The following is a 23,788-nucleotide window of genomic DNA, read 5'->3' as shown; positions in this document are numbered from 1 at the left end:
ACGCAATTTCAGAGTTCGCGCCCAAAAAGGTTTTATTTGAATAATTTTGCACTGAAAGAAGTAAAACTATTTACAGTATTCTGTAGTGAACGCCGTCGTTATTTGGTGGTCTTGGCGTCGGGGGGTCCGCTGTCCCCGGTGTCCAGACTCTTGAGGAGGCGAAAGAGTCCAGCCGCTTCACGTATACGGCTGAACTCGATGCAGAAGGCCTGGACCTCGATGAACAGGTCCTGAACGTTGATGATCTTGTTACGGATCAGAGACTGAAGGAACACGCACACCAGGCGCACCAACCGGTTCTGGGCGAGAATGACGACGACAGCGGCCAAAGTCAGTCACGGCTATTTTGACAAACGGGAAGAGTGGCCAAAATGTGCGTCCTACCTGCATGTACTTGTCTTTGATCTGCTCACAGGTGGAGATGCAGTTGGAGATGTAAAGGTGGATGAACTCTGGAGGCAAGTCCACAGCCGTGGTCAACCTGACGCACACGCGTGCCAACAGCAAAGCAAGATGATTTACAAAATCGTCTCAAATTGGGAAAGGAGATAAAAAAAAAAATTCGTAAGATGGTGGCGTCTCTCGTGTTGACCTGTTGACAACCTCCATGGAGTGCAGCGACATGTCCATGTTGACCAGCACGGAGAAGTACTCTGTAATCTGACTACTCTGCATCAGCTTGAGCAGCATCTCGATGGCCACCAGTGGGTTGTTCTCCACCAGGTCCGGAAGCTTGGCGGGGGTCAGCCCGATGTGGTACACCAGCTTGGGGTCTTTCTCCAGTTCCGCCAGCAACTAACAAAGGGGTACATGGGGGTTTTTCACTCCATCATCATCATCATCATGGTGGTCCAGATATTTCATATTATTAGAGTCCACTTTATCGGGGTGCCGTTTGAACATCAACATCACATAAGGGACGATAAAAACTGTACGTAGCTAATAATTTTGTAAACGGACTAAATCCAATAAACGTAACAAACTCAGAAGTGTACTTAATGTAGTGTCTTTCGTGTACCACGAGAGGGAGTCGAAGCAGCACACTTGGAGCATCACTGATCTCGACCATAAACATAAAAGAAAATGCTTTGTTTCACGTGTTGGTTTGTTGCTACGATATGTTGTTGCAGCCGCCATATTGAATGTAGCAGACATTGACGCAACTGAATGGACTGAGCAACATCGTTCGAAAACACACTGCACATGCCTTCCATTCATATATTTGTAAACCAAAACCAGCGTATGCCGCTTTCAACCCTGATGATTTTGTGAATGTTTACACTTTATGTTTATGATACAGCGCAGCAAAGCACCAAAACCAATATGGCGTCGATGTTTGATTTCGCGCTCAGGGTGGCGTCTTGCTAGCCGTCGAGATGTTGATCTTTTATTTTAACTGGTATTGTCATTATTCTGTTACTTTTTTTTTTTTTTTTTTTACCTGTGACTGCTGTTGTGCAGACAGCGGGCTCTTGAAGGCCTTGGCCATGACGCGCTTGATCTCCAGGCCGGTGCTGTTCTTGACGCACATGGAGCGGTCCCAGTGCACGCGATGGTCCGGCTCAGTGGGGTTGAGCCACGCCAGCTCATCCTCGCACGCGTGCAGCGGCGGAGGAGGACGGATCAGCTCGGGTCGGAAGTGACCTGCGAAAGGAAACAAACTGTAAGATGAAGGCACAAATACATAAAGTAGACATGAAAATTTCCATCAATGATGGAAGGAAGCAGTGTTAATCAGTGTGTGCGATGGCTATCCATGCGAGTCGACTTACTCTCCAGGGGCGGGCGAGGCCCGGTGACCAGCGACTCGATGATCTGATTGGCCACAGAGCTGTCGAAACCCGAGTTGGACGAGTCCGGGTCGGGGTCGTTGAGGACGCTGGGGAAGCTGGCCTTGCTCTGCGTGGGCAACTCAGACTGACGCTCTGCGCCAACAACAAAAAAAACAAACATACATTGAGTTGTACACAGTTTAGAGGTCACATTAATAGTGGAGAGACTTTCGAAAGGATTTATTTCGGTCTATCATAAAAAATGGCATTTGACAAGGGTGTGTACACTTTCTATACCCGCCAGTGCAAGCTGCAGGCCGCTGATGTCGATGGACTGCGGCATGCCGCTGACGTCCATGCACGACACCTGTCTCGGCGTCTTCTTGAACAAATCTCGGGGCGGCGCCAACATCAGCTGCGACAAGAAGAACTTCTCGGGCTGTGTGATGGGTGCCAGGAAGCCTGGATGCACACAAACGCCACGCTCGCCTTCAATAGTAGGCCCCCGACTGGCCATTTCATTAGGTATAGAAAGCCAATTACAGTACATTCAATCCAGGTGAAAGAAATCAAGCCAGTTTTGATTGACAGCAGGAAAATGTAAGTCACAACGTTTAACGGTAATCTTAAATGTCTTTAATTTATTAATACATTTATTTCAAAACATTGAAAATGATTTACATTTTAAGATTCGTTTTGGGCTAATTTTGCACGCCGTTCATAACTTCGATTCCTTCTATTTTTCATGCATTTCACGTTTCCACTTGTGCACTTTGCTTCAAATAGAAAATGAGCAAAGTGCCACCGGCTGAGAAAATCAACACGCACGCGCACGCACCTGAGAGCAGCTTCTCGGGCTCCGGGTTGAGCAGGTGCGCGAACACGGCGGCGAAGGGGTTGGCGGCCAGCGGCTCGGTGCGGTACATCTCCCAGAGCAGGTAGAGCGCGGTGAGCCGCTGCGGAGAGCTGGGCAGCAGGTCGGGCTGCTGCAGCAGCATGACGAGGACAGAGCCCGCGCGGAAGTGCTCCGCCTTGCCGAAGTAGTGATGGAAGTGCGTGGACAGTGTCTCGAACGTGTTGGTGCAAGCCTCCTCCGAGATGATGCCCAGCAGGTTAGACAGCTCCTTCGGCGCCAGCGTCATGGTGCTCTCCGTCTTCGGGGACTCGCTAAAAGAGATTTAAGCGAACGTTTGGCATAGTCCCGAAAGTCTACAAGTCGAGCTGTAACTGGCTAGCAACGAGTTAGCTTAGCGCGGCTAACCGACAGAAAACATGGAAGCCATGGCGAAAAATCAAAGAGTCCCCGTTGTCACTTTTACGCTCCGGAGGACCCAGTAGCCACCCAAGAAATTTAATGACCCATTCACATGAATTATTCCCGGCTAGCGGGCGCCTTAGTTTGAAAGATAGAACGCGGAAAACCCGGCAAGGATGTACTTTTAAATTGAGATTTGACCGTTTCCTGAGAGGTGCATCATGGAAGGTGTAGTTGGCGAATCACGAGTGGCCATTTTGAGAGGTGCATCACGTGAGTTTAGCCTTCACGTGATCATTGGCCACTGTCTTGACAGGTGCTTTATGGGAAGTGGAGTTCAAATATGACGGTGGGCGGGGCTTAACCGAACGTGTTGCAGTTTCCCGAGGTGCATTTTAGGAAATGTAGTTGAGGTGTGCTGCGAAAAGAAGGCTTCAATCGTTGACTGATTTCGAAATTCAGATTTATTACAGCGAATATGAAACTTAAATCAAAGACAAAGAAGCTTACGTGAGATAAACAGCTGGATAGTGAAGACAGCTATTTTGTTTGTTGATTAACATTTGTAAAGCACATTTTAGATATAAAAGCACAATTTGTATTAAAATATACATAAAACAAGTCAACAAAATAGTGCAATGTATTACTTTACACATTTTAAACAGACCTGGTGTTAGCGTAGTATTGACTTTTAAAGGCGAATAACCACTCACACACACACACACCAAATTATCATTTTAAAGGGCCGAGAGTAAAGCATAGAACAAAATATAAAATATGGCTTTTAATACTGTATGTATATAAATATAAACGTAATACACCTGCACGCAAAGACATTGTAAACTTCAAGAGTAGATAAAATGCCCACCGGGGTCCACTTCACAACATCAACAACACAAGGCTCAGAGGCAGCGTCACTGTAAGTGCAAGGGCTTGTGGGTAGGAAAAAAAAACTTCAGTCGGTGTAGTGCATGATGGACTCCACGTAGTTCCCGGGGAAGAGTCCAGTGGTGGCATTCATAACGCCTTCGAACCAGCCGTCTTCATTCTTCTTTAGTACGTAGATGATGGCGCCCTCCTGGAAAGACAGCTCGTCCTCCTTGTCGGCCGTGTAGTCGTAGACAGCCACCACTAGACGAGGGTGACAAAACATAATTTACTCTTTTAGTTCATTTGGAGTTCCTGCTAAATTTCCACATCAAAGCCAGTATATTTGATCAAAAGATAATGATCTTAACGTATTGTATTTGTGTGTTGTTCACATTCCATACATACATGCTAAGCTAACCCATAATAACCTTTCTCCAGATAGTTCCTTGGAGCCCAGGGGGGATCTTCCTCCGCATACGGGTCGTGGTATTCGACCACCGCAGAGTCCCCCTCGCCCCCCTGGACGTCGTCATCCTGGGGGGCCCGAGCGGATGCTGTCTCTTCCGAAGCCGGCCGGAGGGATGTTGCCCCGTCTGAGACTGAATGTCAGACCACGGACAGGTTGGTTTGCTAACACATCTTGGGCCGACGAGAATGACGTGTGATGTGTACTCACTGGATTCCTGAAGGCGAGCCACAAAGCCCATGAGGGGGAGTTGAGGAGTGAATTGGAGGAGGGAGGGTGGCGGAGAGGCTATAAAAAAAAAAATAATAATAATTATATGTAATATTTGTCAACAAATTTTTATTTTATTAATTTTTTGTGTGTGTGTAGCGCTTTAGTCATGCACATGTCGAACCGCAACATTATTTTCCCCGCACGTACCCGGGCTTTGGCCGTTGAAGTAGGACCCGCCGTTGACCTGGTCGCTCTGCGTGCCGAACGGCTGTCCGGTGACAGAGGGCGGACGGCGGTAGGGCAGGGAGCCGCCCACCTGCGCCGTCTGCTGGCGAGGCTGAGGGCGGTTCATGCTGAAGAACTGAGGCACCAATCCACCTGACGCGCCAAAACGCCCGTTGAATCACTTTGTGATTGATAAAGTGCGTCATGATATAGAAAGATAGAGCTGATATGGAATAATCTGGACTGATGTGGAATGGAGACGCATGCTAAACGAGTGAAGAATAATAACGACGCCTGCATCGTCGCACAATAGAGCTGAGAGGAACCAGACAGGAAGTCGAAACTCACCTTCTTTGGGGGAGGGAGGTGGTGAAGGGAGGACGCAGGCGGTGCCGGGGATCTCGTTGGACTTAGACGGAGGGGGCGGGGGGACATGCAGCAAGGATGGCGGCAGGGTGAGGGTGGCGGAGGAGGAAGAGGAGGACGAGAAGGAGGAAGAGGAGGTCGGTGAAGAGTTGGGGGCGCTCGAAGACGAGCTAGCGGGTCCGGCGCTCGGGGAGACTTCGTGGAGAACATTGGGAAGATTTAGTGAGCATAGGACTGATTGTTTTCTCTTCATTGTTTTTGTGCACTTTTAATCACAACAGCGCAGGTGAAATGAGTTTTGGCTGTTATGAGTTGCTGCTCATGAATTTACGATTCATGGACTTTTTTTGGGGGGGGGGGGTCTACTGTTGACCCCATTTCATTTTTTTTCTTTTTTTTGCTCTTTCTGAAAACTCTGGCATGTAAAAAGATGGCATCACTCCATGTCAAAATAGAAAAGTAGCACCCTCATGCCATCTTGTGGCATCTAAAGGCGACTGCAGTGGTAGAATTTAAAACTCAACTCGAATGAAGTATTTTTGCAAAAAATTCAAACTTAAAAAACAAACGAACAACAAACGTGTTCTAAAAACTATTTAAAATGAATATCATACAGACATGTATTCTTTATCCTCTGTGAAGAAAGACTAATATTACTGCGTCTGACTGAGGGCGGGGCTCTTCAATTACTTGCATGCTACCTGGAAAGACGGCGGGCGGCGATGGCGTCGCCACGGGGATCCCGCTGCCGCTGTTCTCTCTGCTGCTGCTCCGACTGCTGCCGCTGGGGTGAGTCCCTCCGCTACTGCCGCTTTAAAACAAATAAAACAGACTTTTCTTTTTTTGGGTGATTAGAATAGAGATAAAATATTTCCAAAATATGAGATAGAAGCGTAAGGCGGCGGCACTGACAGAGACGAAGAAAAATGTTAGCAACAAGCGGAAGAACGCGAGAAGCAGATTGGTTGACGGCTCGGGTTAGTGGGGCGGGGCCAAGCGTTGCTGCAATTGGCTAAGGAAGCAGATGAGGGAGTCCCAGGTGGCGGCGGCTGCCATGTCGTCGAGGCTGACCTGTACGTGCGCGGGCGAGGGCTGCGAGCAGCCATGTTGTCGTTGGGGTTCCTGGTAGTGGGGCTGCAAGCGTAGTGGTTGGGGACCACCGGAGGCCGCACGGGCTCCAGGGTCCTGTAGGGGGAGCTCTTCCTGGACGTGCACATGCCGGTTAGGTTTGGACTACAAAAGGCAATTTTTAGCAGAATAAAATTCTAGTGACCCATTAATCTTATTTACGTCCTATTTCATTTTTGTGCATTTTGGACCTGCTATACTCTGACTGTGTGAAAGAAAAGCATTTTTTGTGGTTAGAATAGCCTTATTGTGAGCAAAATTACATTTTCATGAAAAAAAAAAGGATTTGCATTGGAAATTAGCATCATGATCATCATTTTAATGAACTTAGAGCCTTTTAAGGAAAAATAACATTGCATTTCTGTACATAGATTTTCCTTTACACTTCTAATCTTTAAAAGCTTTTGGTGCACTCTGGCAGCACTAAATACCATAAACATTGTACATGCAAGTTCTTTTTTTTTTTTTTTTAACTCCATTTTCTTTGACAAAAGACCAATTTGACAATCTGCTCTGATCCTGATCGTCTTTCTCGCTGGAAGAGAAATCCAAAACAAGAATGTGACTTGAAGTGGGCGGAAGAAAAAATGACACCTTGCATTTCATTCGAATTTAAAAATAAAACATGGTTGCTTGAGCGAGAGGAACTTCACATGGGTGACCTACATGCCGGATGAGGGAGGGAAGGAAAAACAAGCTTTCATAACGCATGATGTCATTCCTCCAAATGTGTGTGTGTGTGTGTGTGTGTGTGTGTGAGAGAGAAATATCACCGCTTGTGTGCCGAGTCAAACGTGTCATCATCTGGCTTCAGGGTGCACACATGTGTTTGTTTAATTTGATACATTAGCATTGGCATGAAAAGCAGAATTTAGAACCTTAACTCGAGCTTGAAACCCTAATATTTGTTTGAAACCCTAATCACTCTTAAAGCCTCCATGAAATACTTTTTGGAAAATTATTGATATATACATTTGAAACATTAACTCTTGTTTCAAAGCGAAACCCTGGAAGGCAACCGTCAGTGTGTGAGATCGCACAAGTATGCCAGGCTCACTTTTCACATTAAAAAAAAAAAAAAAAAAGCACATCTGAAGTAATAATATGATAAAAGTCCTCCCAAGTCAAATTTCTCTGTTATCTCCCCCCCCCCCCATTTAAAAATAACCAATATGTCCAAGTCCCCGGTTGCGTTGTCATGTCATTGTTAGCGCACACAAGGAAGTGGAACGAACACATTTGAAGCAGATTCAAGATGGTGACCGGTGATTTTAAGATGGCGTCACCTACCCAAAGATGCTGCGTCTCGCCCTGGGGGGGCTGGGGGCTTTCTGGCTGCGGGGGCTGGACCCGGGCCCCTTCATGTTCTCCGACCCGTTCACCTATTGAAACGTCACTCATCAATTTTTGTGACGCGATAACGGGAAGGCAGAATGTGCAACGCTCGTGACTTGTTTTGATGCCAAAGCCGAGAGAGAAACCGTAAATTGAAAACCCAACCCTTGTTTAAAACCCAGTTTGCAACGTTCGGAAGCTTCGCCCGGATTTAAAATCTTAACGGAGACTTTGTTATTCTAATTTGAATGCCTCACCTATGCTGTAAACCACTACCTTGGCTTGAAACGCTATTTTTCAACCCTAACTCACTCTTGAAACCCTCATTTGAATCATTGTCTAAAACCCTAACACTGGCTTAAAACAGTTCCTTGTAAAAGCCTAACCAATAGGACTGAAACCTGAAAACATTTTGGAAAACCTAACCCCGTTTTGAAACGCCAACTGGTAACCCCAACCCTTGTTTGAAACCCTAACTCTGGCTTGAAGCCCTAATTTCAAATGGTAACCTTTCCACGAATCCCTTTGAAACCCTACCCGAGGCTTAAAACCCAAGTTTGAAATCCTGACATCTGTTTGAAGACCTTACCCTTGGTTTGAAACCCTAATTTCAAACCATTACCGGTTTTAAAATCATCCTTTGAAACCCTACGCCGGGCTCGAAACCTTCTTTCCCATCGCCGCTGCTTTTTGACTTACCTTCAACCTCAGCAACCACTTCACACATCCACGAAAGGCAGAAAAAAAAAAATAGAAATAAATCAAGAGAAAAGGAGGAAGTGGTCAGCGTGACGACGGTGGGGGGGGGGCATAAAGGAACAACGCCGCTCGCACCTTGACGCCGTGCCCCACGTCATCCAGCGCGCCGAAATCCACCGGCTTGCGGACGTAGCGCAGCGGCCTCTCGGGATTGGGCGGCGCCACGATTTTGTGGGCGTGGCTGGCGTTCTTATTGGCGGTCAGCGCGCCGATCTCCCGTCTCGCCACCTTCTCCTTGTGGATGCCCACCGTCTGCGCGACGCCGCACCAACAACATCCATCAAACGTACAAGTTTAATTTTGTGGTCAAGGAAGTATCGAGCCTTTTGATCGGACGAACAATTAAGAATGATGCATGTGTCGATGCGTCTAAAAGTTGTGTTTGAAAGAGCGCAAGCGCACGCAACTGTCCTTTGGAAATGTGGCATAATGCTCCGTTTCAGCCTTCGTTAGCAACAAAAAAACCAGATGCCGTCGGTTTTCTTTCGGGTTTGTCAGAAGCGGCGCTGCGAGCGCGCGCGTGCGTGTAGACGGTGGCAGCTGTTGCGTAGGCGAGTGTTGCGCGCCCGGCGGTGACGCCGACTCGCACAAAAGATGAGCTTATCTTAACTGTCGGCATTCATTTACATGAATGCCGAACAAGTGAAAAGAGTCCTTTTTAAATAACAGTAAATTCTGTTGTTTGGGGGGGGGACAAAACAAAACCATCCTTGTGTCCTAGCATCCTTCCTGCCCTTCTTCCTCCCTTCCTTTACTCGTGCTTTCCGTCCATCTTTCCTGCATTCGGACATCCTTGTTCCTTTGGCTTCGTGCAACCTCTCCTTCTTCCATCCGTCCTTGCGACCCCCTTTCCTGTCATACCTTGCTTGGATCCTTCTTTCCATCCGCCCTTATTTACTCGCTTCCGTTCACCATCACTGCTCACTCACTTCCCGTGGACGTTCATCTTTTTGGCATCCCTCCATTTCCAGGACTCCTTCCTCCCCTCCATCCGTCCGTCTTACGACGTTTTGTCTACTTCCTTCATAAAGTCTTCCTTCCTTTCATACATCCTTGACTCCTCTTCCATCCATCCTTCCGTGCTCGCTGCCATCCTTCGCCCCCCCGACAACCTTGTCTCCTTCATCTCGTCCTGACTTTCACTCATCCTTCCTTCCTCCCATCCTCTCATGCATCCTTGTTTCCTTCTTTCCTTCCGTCTGCCATCCTTAACTCCTTTCTTTATCCATCCTTCCTTACTCGCTTTCTTTTCCCCCATCTTCTTTCCTTCCTTACTCCTTCCTTCTTCTATCCTTCCTACCTAGCTTAATCCTTCTCCCCTACCTTCCTTGTTTCGTTCCCTAATACCATCCTTGACTTCTTCAATCCTTGCGTACTTTCTTCTTTTCATCCGTTGTCCTTCCTAGCGTCCGTCTTTCGCCCCTACTTTCCGTAATCTCACCCTCAATTGCTTGATTTGAAGTCTACTGTATGCCTGAAGTCCTTTTGGCCCACCCTAGACACGCTCTCATTGGCCATGTTGGAATATTAACGAAGACATTGCAGCGTTGTCTGCTCACGATGGCCAACCTGTGCGATGTGGTTGACGGAGCTCTCCATGCACCGCAACTGTGACGTCTGGATGTCGAGCATCTGCAGCATGTTGTTGGCCAGAGTGTTGATGAGGTAGGCCACGCTGGCCACGGACTGCGTCGTGTAGCTCTTGGTCTCCTCCAGGGCTCCGTGCTTGTCCGAGGCCTGGGCAGGACGTCAGACTGTTTTGATCACAAGCGCTAAACATTTGGCAGCGTTAGTCACAAATTGGTAAATTTCCAAAAAATAAATAAAATCACACAAATCATTTTGGTCGATTAGTGACCAATTTAAAGTGTTAAAAATGTCGTTCTCTCTTTGACAATTCAATATTAATGGTTGAACAAACATGCTGTTTTGGAGGTCTAGCTATGCCGACGCCAGCTATGATGGTTCGCGAGCTAGCAGCTACCCTGAAACACTGACACAGCAAGTCTATTTTTACTCAAACGTGATTTTCACACATGCTTGAACTGTGGGCTAATGCAAGGGAATGTAGCGCAAGGAGCTTCAGTACGTTCTTCATTCTGCGGCCCTTCTTGAGACATGCTAACATACGATCTGTGTATCTGTTTATCTTGTGTAAGCTTGGTGCCTACATGCAGATGACATGTGTGTGCGCGTATGTGTGTGTGTGTATATAAGCAGAACAAATGCAATGTAGGTCAGAGCAAACTCATTCATGCCAGAGGTTGACAAGAAACGCACTGACACACACACACACACATGCCTGTATTCTAATTATTGTATTATAATTCAAGGCCAGTATTACTGGAATGGTACTAAACAATATTTTTAAAAGTATTGAGGAAAAAAAAATCTGTGAATATGCAAATATGCAGGAGATGAGCAGCAGAAATCAAATGTAGGATGAGGGGTTTTGTGTGTCTGTGTGTGTGTGTGTTTGTTTGTATACATGTAAAAAAAAAAGTGCCTTTATTTTCGAAATAATAATTTGTTTATGTTACTAGACTGCCCTGCGATTGGCTGGCAACCGGTTCTTGGTGTCCCCTGCCTACTGCCCGAAGACGACTGGGATAGGCTCCAGCACCCCCCGCGACCCTAGTGAGGATCAAGCGGTTCGGAAAACGGATGGATGGATGGATGTTACTAGACTGACCATCACTATTGGTAAGTCAAATTATTAAATGTAAAGAGAGGCAAAAAAAATTAGAGCAACAACCTATACTCCAAAAACTTTTGTCAGGGTACTCGAAGTTTAAGTACCGCTCTACACATATGAGTGTTTGAATAAATGGTAATTTTTTCGATTTTCAGGCAAATTCAATTTGAAATAGTCGCTCTGTATCACTCATTTTCAGCCGTCGCGGGCGCGATAAACGGGGGTCCATTGTAAACTCGGTCCTTGCCGGTGGTACGCCCACTCGCATAATATACGTCGCTACACAAGGCTCCACTTCCCCGTAAAGCGCCTACCTGGATATAGTTGGTCTCGCAGTACTCGGCCACCCTATCCAGGTTGGGAAAACTGTCAAGGAGAGCCCTTCTCCCCACGGGGATCTCCTCCTCGAGAAGCATTTGAAGCTCCGCCATCATTACATGTTTGCCTGAATTGCAGCCACAGCACAAGCCCCGCGTGCTGATGCTTTCACGTAGCGTGGGATAAATCGTCACTCTCACGCGATCAACGCTTTTGAAAACGGGGACGGACGGCATTTTAGATGAAGAAATGGTTGATTTGTTAAAATAATGGCAACCGTTTACTGTGTAAACTTTTGGAGATGAATTACATTGTGGTTCCTTTATGTTTTTGTGCGAGTTAGTAATAGTAAATTTATAGTATCCCAGTTATACACGATGGTCCTAAACGCATCACTTTACAACTCCCACTGGTGAGAGAATTCATTCAATGTTTGCATGTTCGAAGATTTTTCTACATTTTGAGCATCTCAACATATGTGATATTTGTAGTACTATAGCGCACAAAATTACTATTCTTATTACCCGTTACGTTTAATTTACAATGATGTCCAAACTGTACAAATACATGAAACATTTCTGCAGTATTACTATATCCATAGAGTGATTTAAAACAACATATTTTGACTGAAATCACCTACAATATGAAGAGTACTGCTGTAACCGGTGGTGTCCGACTGCGTTGTGTTTGAGAATTGTGACGACACACAGCAGGATTTCTTGTGCTGGTTGCGTTTAATTGTCTTCATCACTGTACCTGTAGTCATGTATTGGATCTGGCGGGCAGCAGCACCACCTCATGCTTAGAAGATACAAAAGCATGGCACAACACAATACTTTTGTTTATTTCTTCAAGTCACAAAACCACAAAGGACAAAAAAGATGTGGAACACATACTGTACAAAAAATATTTTGAAAATAAATACTTGGAATTAGGGATTTTAAACAAGGTTTCAGGCTTGGATGTCCATGTTGTCATCGGCTTGGGGATAGCTCTCGACTTCCATGGACATCAAGAACTCTGTAAAGAAGAACAACACATGAAATCATACATAAAATAATGATAATATTAATAACCCAAATTTTTTTAAGTTGACGTGGTCAAAGTTTGTCAAAAGTACAAGCCTTGGAATTCATCCCAAAAGGGCTAAATCAAAACCAAAGCTTACAACTTCCTGTTCAATTTCGTGCTCTGGTCCTTGAGAGTTTTTCGCGCGCCCTATCATGAATGCAAATTCATTAAACTTGTATGAGGGGCTGATTTTACATTTTGAAAACAATACGACAACAAAATGCCCACTGGACCGTACCTTCCGTGTAGTCAATATCTGGCCGCGTGGAGATGATGGCCCAGGCCAGGCCCACCAGCAGCGCCACCACTAGGTTGACCACGATCCACGGTCGCAAGATCTGCTCTTCAGAACCAGGAGTCCTGGAGGAATATTATTCTTATTCTATCGGATCGTTTGTAAGATGTGCCACCGGGCTATTTTTTAAAATTTCTCACCACAGAGTCTCGTTGGCGGTGGGATATAGGTGGATGCGATCGCTGATCATCTGCTGACTAAGGGACAGGATCAGCGCGGTGAAGTACACTAAAAATACAGCAGAGGTGATGAGTCGATGGATCTCTTCTCATGCTCCGGAGCTCTATTTTCGCCCGAACGGCTTTTGAGCGCTTGAATTGCGCCGTTGCTGTGTTGGGCTCACAGAACGAGGCGAGAGCGGCGGGATCCAACGTGATGAAGCCCCTCAGAGCCATGGAGGCCTTGGCCAGGTTGACGCTGCACGCCGTGGGAAATCCAAAATCAAGTAACCGCGGACTTGGCGGCAAAGGGGAAGTGGCGAACGTACCGGTCGAAGGCGGACACGGTGCTGATGGCGAGCAGCAGGTAGAGCAGCGACTGCGCGCTGTAGGCCAGCGAGTGATACTGCTGCAGAAGGTTGGCCAGCGCGGACATGCGCTCACCTGCTAGCACGTACACCACGCTCACGTTCCACACGGCGTAGCCTGACAGGAAGCCATGGCAGAACAGGCCCAGGACCCTACAATGGCACACAGTGATAGAAATCGCGCCAGGATACGACACGTCCGAAGCAACGAGACCGCACAATGATACCAAAGATTGATAACAATCAACGATACGGCAGCGAGACGACGCAATGATAAGAATCAATGACACAACTTCATGACATATTTCAAGAACCTGATGAAATGACACAGCTTGAGGATAAGACTCAGTGACATAATCAATTACATGACTCAATGATATGACACAAAGATACGACTCAATGGTATGACTCCATGATACGACTCAATGATACTACTCAGTATCACAACTTCATGACATGACGATATGACTCAACTAAATGATACGACTCATTGACAAAACTCAATGACAGCAACTCAATGACACGACTCGGTAATATGGAACGATGATACGACTCCATGACACAACTAAATGATACGACTCAATTATACCACGCGCATACCTGAAGCTGCTGTGGATCTTGATTGCTATGTCTCTGGTGGTCCATGTCATCTGTCTGGGCTCCAAGTAGTCGTCCACCTGGTCGATATGTCGCAACTGCTCCACTCGCTCTGCCTGGAAACGCCCTACCCACACACACACGCAGACTTTTCAAGAACTAATATACTCATTTGAAAAGGATGTCAAAATTCCCTCGGGCTCGCAGACCAAACCCAGAAAACGGGAGCCATGACCTAAATCCCCAAAGAACCTGAACAAAATATTTTCTGTGTTTTTTTTAAATAAAGAAAATAGCTCTTGATAATATCGTACTCCATGCACGATTCCGGTTCCTTGCGCAAAGTAACTTACGATTTCTCTCGACAAAGACTCTGCCGACGGGTTGACTGCTTCCTTGGGGGGCGGAGAACAAGGAATGCTGGGGGATGGGCGAGGGGGCGCTCGCCACAATGTCATCATCCTCGGCTCCGATATCATTGCTGTGATGCTCCGTGGATTTGGTCTTCCTGCGCAAGACGATGACGATCCAACAACCAGGATGTTGGATATAAATACCTCAATAAATGAAGGAATCTGAACTCTGACCTCTTCCTTTTGGTCCGTCTGGTCATAGCGACGGCAGGTTCCTCCTCTCCCACCTCGGCTTTGGCCGTGTCCCCGTTTGGCGTGTCGACATGCTCCGCCGGCTGATCTGAAACCATGACGAAATACTCAATGTGCCATAACAAGAAGACAACGAAAAGGCTTTTTTTTGGTGACAAAAGCGGATGAGAGTTCCATCGGTGCTAACAGATGACACCATTTAAATTTGGGCACAAAAATTCCATCGTTGCCTTCAAAATGTCACAAAGTGTATCACCTAAAAGCTAAAAGGCTAACCAATCGTCGGCGCCCTCTTCTTTTTTTTCTTCTTCTGTGGTGCCGCCGCATCGAGGAAGTCCGGCGTTGCCGCTTCTCTATTCTGATTCGTCAATCCTTCTTTCTCCACTTCCACGCAAACCACTCGAGAGACAAACAAGCCGATCATGACTTTGGGATGTCACACACGTAGAGGATGTAAAACATGTAGCGAAGTAGAAGTAGCGCACTCACCTTCGCCATCGTCATCGTTGACTTCCTTTTTGGACTTCCTCTTCCTGCCCTTGACTGTTGGCATGGCGACCAGCCTGCCAATCAGTGATTGAGGTCAGTCAATTAGCGTTAAACGTTAGCTGTCATTGGATTAGCCTTCTCGAGCAGCTGTTGCGGGTCACGTTTGATTAAACATGAGAAATGCTCACAGACGTCGTTTTGCTGTGCTAACATGCTAACAACAACAAGCTGGGATAAAGGTGTTAGCACTTAGCTAAGCTAGCATCAGGTCGTTTATTAACCATTAACTGTGCTGCTACTAAGCTTCATCAATTAATCCAGGTACAACAACTACTATGCTACACATATTATTTTGTACTACAGGTAGGCTACTTGTGCTTTGTTCTGTGATGGACATACTGTATCTCGACTGGTTCAACTACTATGCTGCATGTAAATACTACTGAGAATGCTATGTCACTTGTATTATTTCGGTACAACTAAAATGATGCTACACATATTATCATGGCTACTATTGTGCGACATGTGATGTTAGAAACACAACTACTGCTACAGTAAGTACGATCTTACATGTATTAACACTAATCAGCTGTACCCATTACCACTGTTACTAAATTGATTCACACACTACTGGTTCTAATACGACGACCAGTATTCCTCCTGGTCCAACTACTACTATGCTACATGTATTGCTAATGGTGTGCTACGTAGACTACTACTGGTAAGTACCACTATGTGACACATTAGTATGAGTATGCTACATGTATTACTTCTATGCTACACCTATTGGTACTGGTATGCTGTGTTGTACAACAGACACTAGTATTACCACATGTGTTGCTGCCAGTACTCATGCTTCTATAATGTCAACACAAATATGATCTAAAATCACCGTTCGCTTCACGTGCTAAAGCTAACGTCGCTCACCTGTCCGCGCTGTGCTCAGCTCGTTTTCACGATGGCGACATGGGTGCAGACGTGAGTGACAGGTGGACGTGTGCTGAGCCTCTGGGGGAGCTTTGTGATGATGTCATTAGCAAAGCAGCCATCGACACTAATCTGACCGGCAGGAGGCCTCGCAAATGATCCGTCCCTGGGTTAAACTGTCACCATCAAAAGACTTTAGTAACTCTACATGTCATATTGGATGATTGATTAAAGAAGCAAATAACATAAAATATAAGTTAAAAAAAACTACTCACCTTTGGAAGTACAATATTTGTGCACAAAAATGTGGATGACAAAACGTGCCAAACACAAATGCAAACATCTTGTGTCAAGTCTTCTAATACTGTAGTCTTCTAATATTGTATATTGGGTCACAGAAGAGCAACATTAGTACACGTAAAAGTATTTTTCATGGAAATCCAATACTCATAACTACATTTGCTGACAAAAAGGCTACAGTAGTAAATCCTGTTAGTGCTAATTAGCTCCAAATGATAGATTAGCAGAGAGGGAGAGTAGGGCGTCGATTTTAGATATGTACAGGTAGGCCAGTCGCTAGAGTTAAATTGTTTGGTAACTAGATGGTGTAGCAAAGTGGGTTGAATACATTGGTAGGTTTTAGCTAGTTAAACAGGAATGGCAATAGGTTGGTTGCTAGATAGTTGGGTTGGTCAGTCGTAAGCTAGATAGTTGTATAAGTAGGAAAATAATATATTTAGGTGGGAAAAGTAGTTTGGTCAGTTGTTAGGTTGGTAGCAAACTAGATAGGTAAACAGACTGCCCTGTCTGTAGCTAGTTAGCTAAATACGGAGGGTAAGTCAGTCAGTTTCTAGAAGAAGACAACAAAATTATGGTTTTGATCTTTTATAGGTTCATACTTTGTTAGCATACCTGCATGTGCACACAGCCTGCAGGTGGTGCTCGCTGCGCATCAATGCTAACAGTGTACTGGAAATTAGCACTTGGCGTATATACTTGCTATTGCTTCCTGTGAGGCTAGTCCATATTTAGCATTCAGCTACTCCAGCGCTGGGTCCAACTGACAGGTATCCAGTTTGCGTCTTCCTGCGCTCGCTGGACCGCGGCGTGTAGCTTAGCACAGGTGTCGCTTAGCTGCTCGTTGACTAGCGCCTCGTCAAACAAATGTTTGTACTTGTGCTCCATCTGCCGAGACGACTCCGACAGGTCCACAAGGTCCTGTTTCTGTAGCACATACACAGCTGTGGTTAGCTAGCTAAATATGTATGTACTACATATAGTAGGTAGGTCCTTCACTAGAGAGGTCGCTAGGAGCGGTAGTTAGGTAGGTCATACGGTTGCTAGGTAGTTAGGCAGGTGAGTTAGTTGGTCGGTCTGTATCAAGCTAGGTTGGAAACTTGATAGGTATGTAAGCAGGTAAGAAGCTGGGTGTGTTGATTAATATGTGGTAGGCAGGAAGTTAGCTAGATAGATGGGTATGCAAGTAGATCAGTCACTAGTGAGATGTGCATGTAGGTTGCTTGCTATGTACTGTACTGTATGTCCTGTATTGTATGTACGCATGTGTACTGCTCAGTCTTACAGTGATGTATCTGCTGTGCAGGTAACTGCAAATCATTCTGGCGTTCCCTCTAGTTTGTGCGAGTTTCTCCAAGTTGGGAGCTTTGATGAAGATCACGTACGGCTTGTACTTCCTGGTCCTCAGAGGAAGAATGTTCTACAACATGACATATACTCTGTAAAAAACACTTAAATGTATTATTGCCACTGTGCCATATGTACTGTATATTCCTACATGTGGTTCGATGTCAATAATGCACACATGTCCCCGTTTGATGACCTCATTGATGGCGTCGATACTGGTCCCGTAGTTGCGGCCCTTAAACTCGCCGTATTGCACAAACCTGTGCAAATACACACAGTTAGGAGTCAATCGTGTGTGAAGAAAGTAAAAGCCAAAGCTTACCTGTGGTTGCACACCATGTATTCAAAGAGCTCTTTGTTGACAAAGTGGTACTCTCTGCCTGTCTGCTCCCACGCTCTGATTGGTCGGGTAGTGTCTGCGACAGCCAATCACAACAAAACACTGCTTAGTCACTCGCTGGTTTCACAGTACACTTAGTGTGCAGTGGTCACAGCGAGCCTCAAGGAGGTAGTGTGCCATACGTGGTATGGGTCCCTCATACGTGTCCGGGTTGAGTTTGATGAGGGTCTTTCTCAGCTCGTTGATGCCTACCCCTGACGCGCCTGTCCAGCATGCACAACGTGGACAATAAGACAAGAAAAACAGACAGCAAAAGTGTTGACAAGTGGGACCAAAAATTCATGGGTGTTTGTTAGCTGGCTAAAAGATCACTTTCTATTTCACTGAGGGGGCTGAACAGACACGAACAGTGTGATGTTCTTCTCACCCACGAGGATGATGAGCCGGTGGTGATCCCCTAGGGGTCGTCGGTAGAGGACCACTTCCTCGTAGGGTGTTGCCACGTTGGCGCAGTAGGCGGTGATGCTTGTGCTGGACCGACGCCTCCTCTTGGACAGCGACCTCCTCAACAGACAGAAACTACGCCGGAAACCCGCTGGGGATACAATGACGTTTAATTATGACATTTTTAGTACAGCTAAAAATACTGCTGGAAGTAAGTACAATGTTTTACATATTTAATAATGAGTAATCTCACCGAGGTAGAGTCCGTCAGTAAAGTCTGACGGTTCTGACTCTGAAAAATATGACAACACCACACTGCTTTACATCATCGCAACTAGCTAACCAACTTCCTGACTGACCTCCTTAACTTTATAACCAACTCATTTACCAATTAACTAAATTCATGAATAATTGACTTAACAACAAAGTTGTTAGCCAAATCCGACTGGCGACCTGGCTGATTGATAAACTTACTAACTGACTTACTGACCGAACAACCAACTGACTACCCCATGAAGTAACTGACAGACCCAACCAGCCCACTGATTAGCCACCTGGCTATCTGATTAGCTGACTACCCAGCGAAATACGAACTGACTGCCTGACTGACCGTCTTAGCAATTGATGATTAATTATCTATCTGACTGACTTAGTGGAGACTTACCTACCAAAATGTGTTTCTTCCTGATCTGGTGGACAAAAACAGAATGGAAAAGAAAAGCCATCTGATTTATTTGATATAAAAGTCAACAAAATGTCATGTAATAAAAGTATATAACATATTTTCTATTCATGCATATCCAGTCGGATATACAGAATGATGTATACGCTATATCTGTATTACCTGAAGTGCATTTTTCTTGAGGCTCCTCCTCTGGAGCAGAAAACATTCAGTGTAAAAAAGAAAAAAAAATCACGTCACAGTCGATATAATTGTAAGCGGTCGAGTATGCGGATGACACCGCCACCCACCTTTATCAGTTACGGTGACTTCGGCAGCATGAGGGGAACAAACGTAGTGTTGAAGTCTTGGCGACAGCTCCGTGCATGACTGGTGGTGATGTAATGGGATGATCCTCACCTGCGCTGCTGCCTCCGACGCCACCCTCGTCCTTGTCATCTTTAAACTCGTTATGATCCCTCTGCTCCTTCTGCTTACTGACGACGCCAACATCACAAACAGTACGTCAGATTTATCTGTGCTGTATGTTACACATTCAGTACAGTTGACAAGAACGTTTATCCAATCCAATCCAATCCATTAGGTGTATTCATAGAATATGCATCACAATCACATGCAACACCTACAGTGCATGGACATGGCACGCATCACAATTTGGGTTACTTTGTAGGTAGGCAGAGCTAGGTAGGTAGTAAGTTAGCTAGTTAATTAAGGTATGTAGGTAGTTGGGCCGTCAGTTATTTCATTAGTTTACTTGGTAGGTAAGTCAGTCCATCCACCAGTCCAGTTTAGCTAGTCAGATAGTTTGCTAGTTAATTAAATACAGTAGGCAAGTCTAGTAGCCAGTAGGTAGCTACATATGTAATATCTTAGCTAGCTCATCAGTTAGGCAGTCGGTTCACCAGTCCACTGGTCCAGTTTAGTGAATCACATCTTTTGCTAGTTAAGTCTAGTGGCTAGTAGGTCGCGAGATATGGAATATCTTAGCTAGCTCATCAGTTAGGCAGTCATTCAATATGTTAGTTAGTTGCCCTGCAACATCCCAGTCAGTCAGTCAATATGTTCATTAGGTGGTTAATGTCCATGTTAATTATGGCATCAGGTCACCTCTTCAACGTGGCAGCTGATGGAATCAATCCGGGAAAGGAGGCGGAGCTGGTGATCTTCCGGGCCTGCCACCACTGTCCATCTGTCTGGTCCAAGACCTCCAGCACTTCCCCCTTACTGAAGAAAACTCCCACATCCGGGCACGGTATGGACGGGTCCTGCAGAGGGCAGTAGTCCACCATGGCCCTCATGTAGACCTAACACAGGAGAAGAACATAATCGGCATGCATCTCCAGGATGAAGATTCCTGAACAAGTCTGTTGAAGGTTCCTCACCGGTTTGTTGATGCTGCTCAGCTGGGAAGTGTTTGGAACTACTTTGAACAGGATGGTGCCCTCAGACCTCATCTAAGCACACAAATGATTGAGAGATAGGTCACACAAATCGTTGGAGACGGGACAACAGAAAATTTGGGAGCTTGTTTCTCATGACAAACATGGCGACGATGCTTTCTGGCAGACCGACCAGAATCTGGATGACCTGCTCTGGTTCCAACCCCACCACTGGCTTTCCGTCCACCTCCACCAGAAGATCTCCAGGATGGAGGAGACCTAACACAGAAATAGACACATGCACACACAGAATCCATTACTGCACATCTGAACCATTGTCACACACACACACACACACACCGCTGCGGTCTGCAAGTCCTCCACGAATCACCCTGGCGATAAAGATCTCGCCTGTCTCCTTGTCCTTTCTTATGGTGGCCCCCTGATACACACACACACACGTTAGGACAAATGGTGATATTGGTCTCCACTCAAAAGTTCTTCAGTGGTGTTCTGACCAGAGGTTGTTCATTCTTTGCCAGACAAACAATCCTCACGACCTCCTCATCTACAGGCAAGCCGTCAGGTAGTGGCGCCAGGACTGGTCCAAAGTCGGCTTGAGCCACAGCGTCGTGACATGACAACAGGGCCTAAGACCATGAGAAGATGGTGAGTGCTGGCCTCAAGGACCTAGCAGGGGACCAGATGGAGGACCTTCATGTGCGGAGAGCTCAGGAGGATCTGAAGCTCTGTGGCCTCCACAGAAGGAGTCTGGACCGTATGCAGGACGCCCTGGACCTCGACAACAACACGGCACAGAACGCAGAGTTAGCATCACTCTCTTCTTTCTCTGCAGCGTGCGGCAGTGTGACGACTATGCATGTTGGTAAGGAAACACTTTAATGAGCATGTTTTTTAAAAAAATCATTTTATTTTTGAGTTGGTTGTTATTGTTGAAGTAATTGTTGACGACAACCTCGCGTGAGAGTGCTGAGGCGTGAGACAGGAAAGGGCGGGGCCAGAGTCTTTTGAACGTCAACAGGCACTCGTAAATCTGGAGATGGAGAAAAGAGGAAGTGATGTCATAAAATGACGGCGGGAGTGCACGCCCCACCTCCTGATTGGAAACGTACCTGCAGCAGGGCATGCAGCCACTGAGTGCTCAGGAGTTCATGAAGGAGATGAGCGCCAATGACGTTTCTGCTGACCGCCTCGTTGACATCCTCCACCACCATGGACAACAACTCAATGACGCCTGCGTATGGAAACACACACACACACACACACACACACACACACTACATTAGTAGGTATATGAGTTGGATAAAATCTCCAGGGTGAAGTTTCTTTGGGAATGACACTAGGAATGATTTAAAATGGCTACTTAAAGGGAAAAATGGCAGACTTCCTGTGTCTTCCTTCAGTCATGGCTTCTTGAAACCTTTTGGTGAGTCTACTCACATGACCAAATCATTCAATCTTTAGCATTACATATGGTTCGACTTTGCTAGAGATCAACTTCAAACAAACATTGAGGTCGGACAAATGGACCCAAATTGACTCTAACATGGCGGCTTCCAAGAGAAATGAAATTTCCTACCATCCTCCTCCGTGTGCGTCATGACGACTGCCTTCTTTCACCATCAGCACGCTCTGGAAAACAAAAGCACACTAACGTTTCGTGGTCGAACAGAGATGAACTTTCAATGTAGAAGCATTTTGTTCCACCAGAAGGCGCCATAGAGCTACACGGACACAAATAGAGTTGAGCTTCCGTCAGCGGGGCTCTAAATGGGGCCCCATGCCAACTTTAGCTTTCTTATCTTAGCCTCATTCCAAGAACTCGCTCGGTTATGATGAGTAAAAGCTCACGAGTCTTCATTTGACTTAAAAAGTTCATACACTCTACAATATATCATGTTAGTTTAATTTTTTTCAATGTGACTCAAGTAGTGAGTGGAACTTTTTTCATTTGTGACTGACTGACCCAACCGGCCCGCTGACAGAATCAGAATGAACAGAATCAAATTTTCCACTTTAAAATTGACTGTCCTTGAATCATATCGCACCCTATGTATCAAGATACGTGTCAAATTGCCTTTCATTGGAGAGAGCCAAACTCTTAATTCTGTTTTATTTTATTTTATTATTATTTTGAAACGAAGAATTCTGACTGTTCTTACGATTATGTAAAAATTATGAGAATGTTAAAATCCGTTGAGGGTTTTTGTGTGTGTGTCAAATTGATCGACAACGATAATCGTCAACCGTCAATTAAAAACATTTGATTTCAAAGGATACTGCATGCCATGTGATCAGTCGCTGCGTAAGATTAAGGCAATTTCCTTCATATTCAATACATTTTTCAGATAAAAAACATTTGTGAATCTACACTCACAATGAAATCATTATGAATGGTTATTTTTTAAAATTGAATATTTTAAAAAGTAAGAAAAAATAGACCAATTCTTCTGCGTGCTATATTAGCATTTAGCTGGAAAAGGAGCCGTGAAGGATGTGTTCTCAAGTTTCGACTTACTTCGTAGTCGTCTCGCTGGACACTCATGCCGATGTTTGCTGTTTTGAATGCCAAGGTTACTTAAAACAGAGGCCGGCTAATCCTTAAGCTTTTAAACTCTCACTCTCACACATCCGCAAACACATGCGCACACACTTTGTAAATAGAAGCATGAACCACTAGGGGGCAATGTTGTAATAAAAAAGCAGTTTTTATTGCGTCCAAACTTGAGGGTTACTTCTATTAAGTCTATGTACAATATAGTGATAAAAAATATTTGTACAAAAAAATCAATAAACTGTTTCAAATAAAAACCTGTTAAAAATACAACAGTAACCATTTGAAAAAAAATACATGCTAAATAATGTATTTATTTTGGATTAGGACTGTAAAATGTGTAAGTAGTAAATAAATGACTTTTTTTTTTTTTTTTTTTTTGGGTCAAGGTCGTGATTATCCTCTCCGAGTGGCTGCGAGAGAGCCCATGCTTCTAGTTTTGGCTGAAGCTTTAGTTTAGTTGAAGCTTCCGAGGATCCGACAACATTTAGATTTCATAATTAGAATTTATTTAGTTAACGACTGCACGAGGGAAATAAGCGCCAACAATAAAGGATGTACATACAGTATATCATAAGAGACGTACGCAGGCCAGAGGCACCCGAGCTAATTTAAGATTATGCCTTAATTGCACACGCGTCACGTGACGCATTCACACTGACCACGTCGGAAAGTCCTAAGAGGATAGTCACAGGGTTGCTTTTCGAGACGAAAAGTCTGATATTTTTAAACAAGGACATAATCAGGTTTGAATAAAAACTTTTTGCAAGAATAAAGTCATATTTTTTAAATTTATTTTTCAAATGTATTAT

The 23,788-nt window shown here is 45.3% G+C and overlaps 4 protein-coding genes and 1 long non-coding RNA gene across 10 annotated transcripts; 1 reads left to right on the top strand and 4 right to left on the bottom strand.

The window, feature by feature from the left end:
* Positions 1-14: 14 nt before the first annotated feature.
* On the bottom strand, positions 15-3,281 carry cnot11 (CCR4-NOT transcription complex, subunit 11). The gene is made up of 8 exons (XM_086124220.1): positions 3,210-3,281; positions 2,611-2,939; positions 2,070-2,234; positions 1,773-1,925; positions 1,442-1,644; positions 593-795; positions 385-481; positions 15-299 (listed from the first exon to the last, which is right to left on the bottom strand). Exons 2-8 carry the CDS (start codon positions 2,912-2,914, stop codon positions 99-101), a joined length of 1,326 nt encoding a protein of 441 aa, XP_085980346.1. The 5' UTR covers positions 2,915-2,939; positions 3,210-3,281; the 3' UTR covers positions 15-98.
* Positions 2,734-21,556, top strand: LOC147198496 (uncharacterized). Of its 3 annotated transcripts, none has more exons than XR_015102317.1 (6): positions 2,734-2,884; positions 4,336-4,518; positions 5,877-5,956; positions 10,933-11,092; positions 20,976-21,287; positions 21,444-21,556. It is a non-coding gene; the product is annotated as an uncharacterized LOC147198496 (long non-coding RNA). The 3 variants fall into 3 exon arrangements; XR_015102318.1 differs by having other exon boundaries at positions 20,976-21,070; positions 21,166-21,541; XR_015102316.1 differs by having other exon boundaries at positions 20,976-21,541.
* LOC147198498 (abl interactor 2-like) lies at positions 3,474-11,562 on the bottom strand. Of its 3 annotated transcripts, XM_086124217.1 has the most exons (12): positions 11,399-11,562; positions 9,959-10,126; positions 8,465-8,641; positions 8,330-8,347; positions 7,586-7,677; positions 6,239-6,370; positions 5,869-5,978; positions 5,150-5,362; positions 4,784-4,954; positions 4,574-4,651; positions 4,326-4,496; positions 3,474-4,158 (listed from the first exon to the last, which is right to left on the bottom strand). In XM_086124217.1, the coding sequence occupies exons 1-12, from the start codon at positions 11,516-11,518 to the stop codon at positions 3,983-3,985; spliced, it is 1,626 nt and encodes a 541-aa protein (XP_085980343.1). In that variant the 5' UTR covers positions 11,519-11,562; the 3' UTR covers positions 3,474-3,982. The 3 variants fall into 3 exon arrangements, with proteins under 3 accessions (XP_085980343.1, XP_085980345.1, XP_085980344.1); XM_086124219.1 differs by lacking the exon at positions 5,150-5,362; XM_086124218.1 differs by lacking the exon at positions 6,239-6,370.
* Positions 12,221-16,061, bottom strand: tmem237a (transmembrane protein 237a). The gene is made up of 11 exons (XM_086124221.1): positions 15,913-16,061; positions 14,986-15,059; positions 14,773-14,895; positions 14,479-14,584; positions 14,245-14,399; positions 13,895-14,018; positions 13,256-13,447; positions 13,112-13,185; positions 12,909-12,996; positions 12,712-12,833; positions 12,221-12,422 (listed from the first exon to the last, which is right to left on the bottom strand). The coding sequence occupies exons 2-11, from the start codon at positions 15,047-15,049 to the stop codon at positions 12,355-12,357; spliced, it is 1,116 nt and encodes a 371-aa protein (XP_085980347.1). The 5' UTR covers positions 15,050-15,059; positions 15,913-16,061; the 3' UTR covers positions 12,221-12,354.
* Positions 16,942-22,994, bottom strand: LOC147198495 (MAGUK p55 subfamily member 4-like). 2 transcript variants are annotated; one of them, XM_086124214.1, is made up of 21 exons: positions 22,941-22,994; positions 22,002-22,054; positions 21,535-21,656; positions 21,378-21,455; positions 21,116-21,199; positions 20,920-21,051; positions 20,762-20,843; positions 20,595-20,680; positions 20,405-20,476; positions 20,130-20,326; positions 19,422-19,498; positions 19,313-19,330; positions 19,185-19,214; positions 19,009-19,029; positions 18,594-18,632; positions 18,324-18,491; positions 18,079-18,159; positions 17,879-17,972; positions 17,708-17,816; positions 17,495-17,629; positions 16,942-17,136 (listed from the first exon to the last, which is right to left on the bottom strand). In XM_086124214.1, exons 2-21 carry the CDS (start codon positions 22,021-22,023, stop codon positions 16,948-16,950), a joined length of 1,836 nt encoding a protein of 611 aa, XP_085980340.1. In that variant the 5' UTR covers positions 22,024-22,054; positions 22,941-22,994; the 3' UTR covers positions 16,942-16,947. The 2 variants fall into 2 exon arrangements, with proteins under 2 accessions (XP_085980340.1, XP_085980342.1); XM_086124216.1 differs by lacking the exon at positions 22,941-22,994 and having other exon boundaries at positions 21,116-21,275; positions 22,002-22,078.
* Positions 22,995-23,788: the final 794 nt, after the last annotated feature.

This window comes from Hippocampus guttulatus, chromosome 11 (assembly GCF_054856545.1).
Source record: "Hippocampus guttulatus isolate MCC_2025c chromosome 11, RoL_Hgut_1.0, whole genome shotgun sequence".
Classification (NCBI taxonomy): Eukaryota; Metazoa; Chordata; class Actinopteri; order Syngnathiformes; family Syngnathidae; genus Hippocampus; species Hippocampus guttulatus.
Note: the sequence above shows the minus strand (reverse complement) of the source record. Positions and strands in the feature narration are given on the sequence as shown.

Coding starts and splice junctions, on each gene's coding strand:
- cnot11 (XM_086124220.1), bottom strand. CDS start 2,914: ATGACGCTGGCGCCGAAGGAGCTGTCTAACCTGCTGGGCATCATCTCG. Junction 2,235..2,610: donor GCCCGAGAAGCTGCTCTCAG/GTGCGTGCGCGT, acceptor GTGTGCATCCAG/GCTTCCTGGCACCCATCACA. Junction 300..384: donor TCAAAGACAAGTACATGCAG/GTAGGACGCACA, acceptor ATTCTCGCCCAG/AACCGGTTGGTGCGCCTGGT.
- LOC147198498 (XM_086124217.1), bottom strand. CDS start 11,518: ATGATGGCGGAGCTTCAAATGCTTCTCGAGGAGGAGATCCCCGTGGGG. Junction 6,371..7,585: donor GCGAGACGCAGCATCTTTGG/GTAGGTGACGCC, acceptor GTGCACGTCCAG/GAAGAGCTCCCCCTACAGGA. Junction 5,363..5,868: donor GCCGCCCGCCGTCTTTCCAG/GTAGCATGCAAG, acceptor TTCTCCACGAAG/TCTCCCCGAGCGCCGGACCC.
- tmem237a (XM_086124221.1), bottom strand. CDS start 15,049: ATGCCAACAGTCAAGGGCAGGAAGAGGAAGTCCAAAAAGGAAGTCAAC. Junction 14,019..14,244: donor AGTCTTTGTCGAGAGAAATC/GTAAGTTACTTT, acceptor GTGTGTGGGTAG/GGCGTTTCCAGGCAGAGCGA. Junction 12,834..12,908: donor ACCGCCAACGAGACTCTGTG/GTGAGAAATTTT, acceptor ATATTCCTCCAG/GACTCCTGGTTCTGAAGAGC.
- LOC147198495 (XM_086124214.1), bottom strand. CDS start 22,023: ATGACGCACACGGAGGAGGATG. Junction 21,200..21,377: donor CCTCAGCACTCTCACGCGAG/GTTGTCGTCAAC, acceptor GTTGTTGTCGAG/GTCCAGGGCGTCCTGCATAC. Junction 21,052..21,115: donor TGAGCTCTCCGCACATGAAG/GTCCTCCATCTG, acceptor TCATGGTCTTAG/GCCCTGTTGTCATGTCACGA.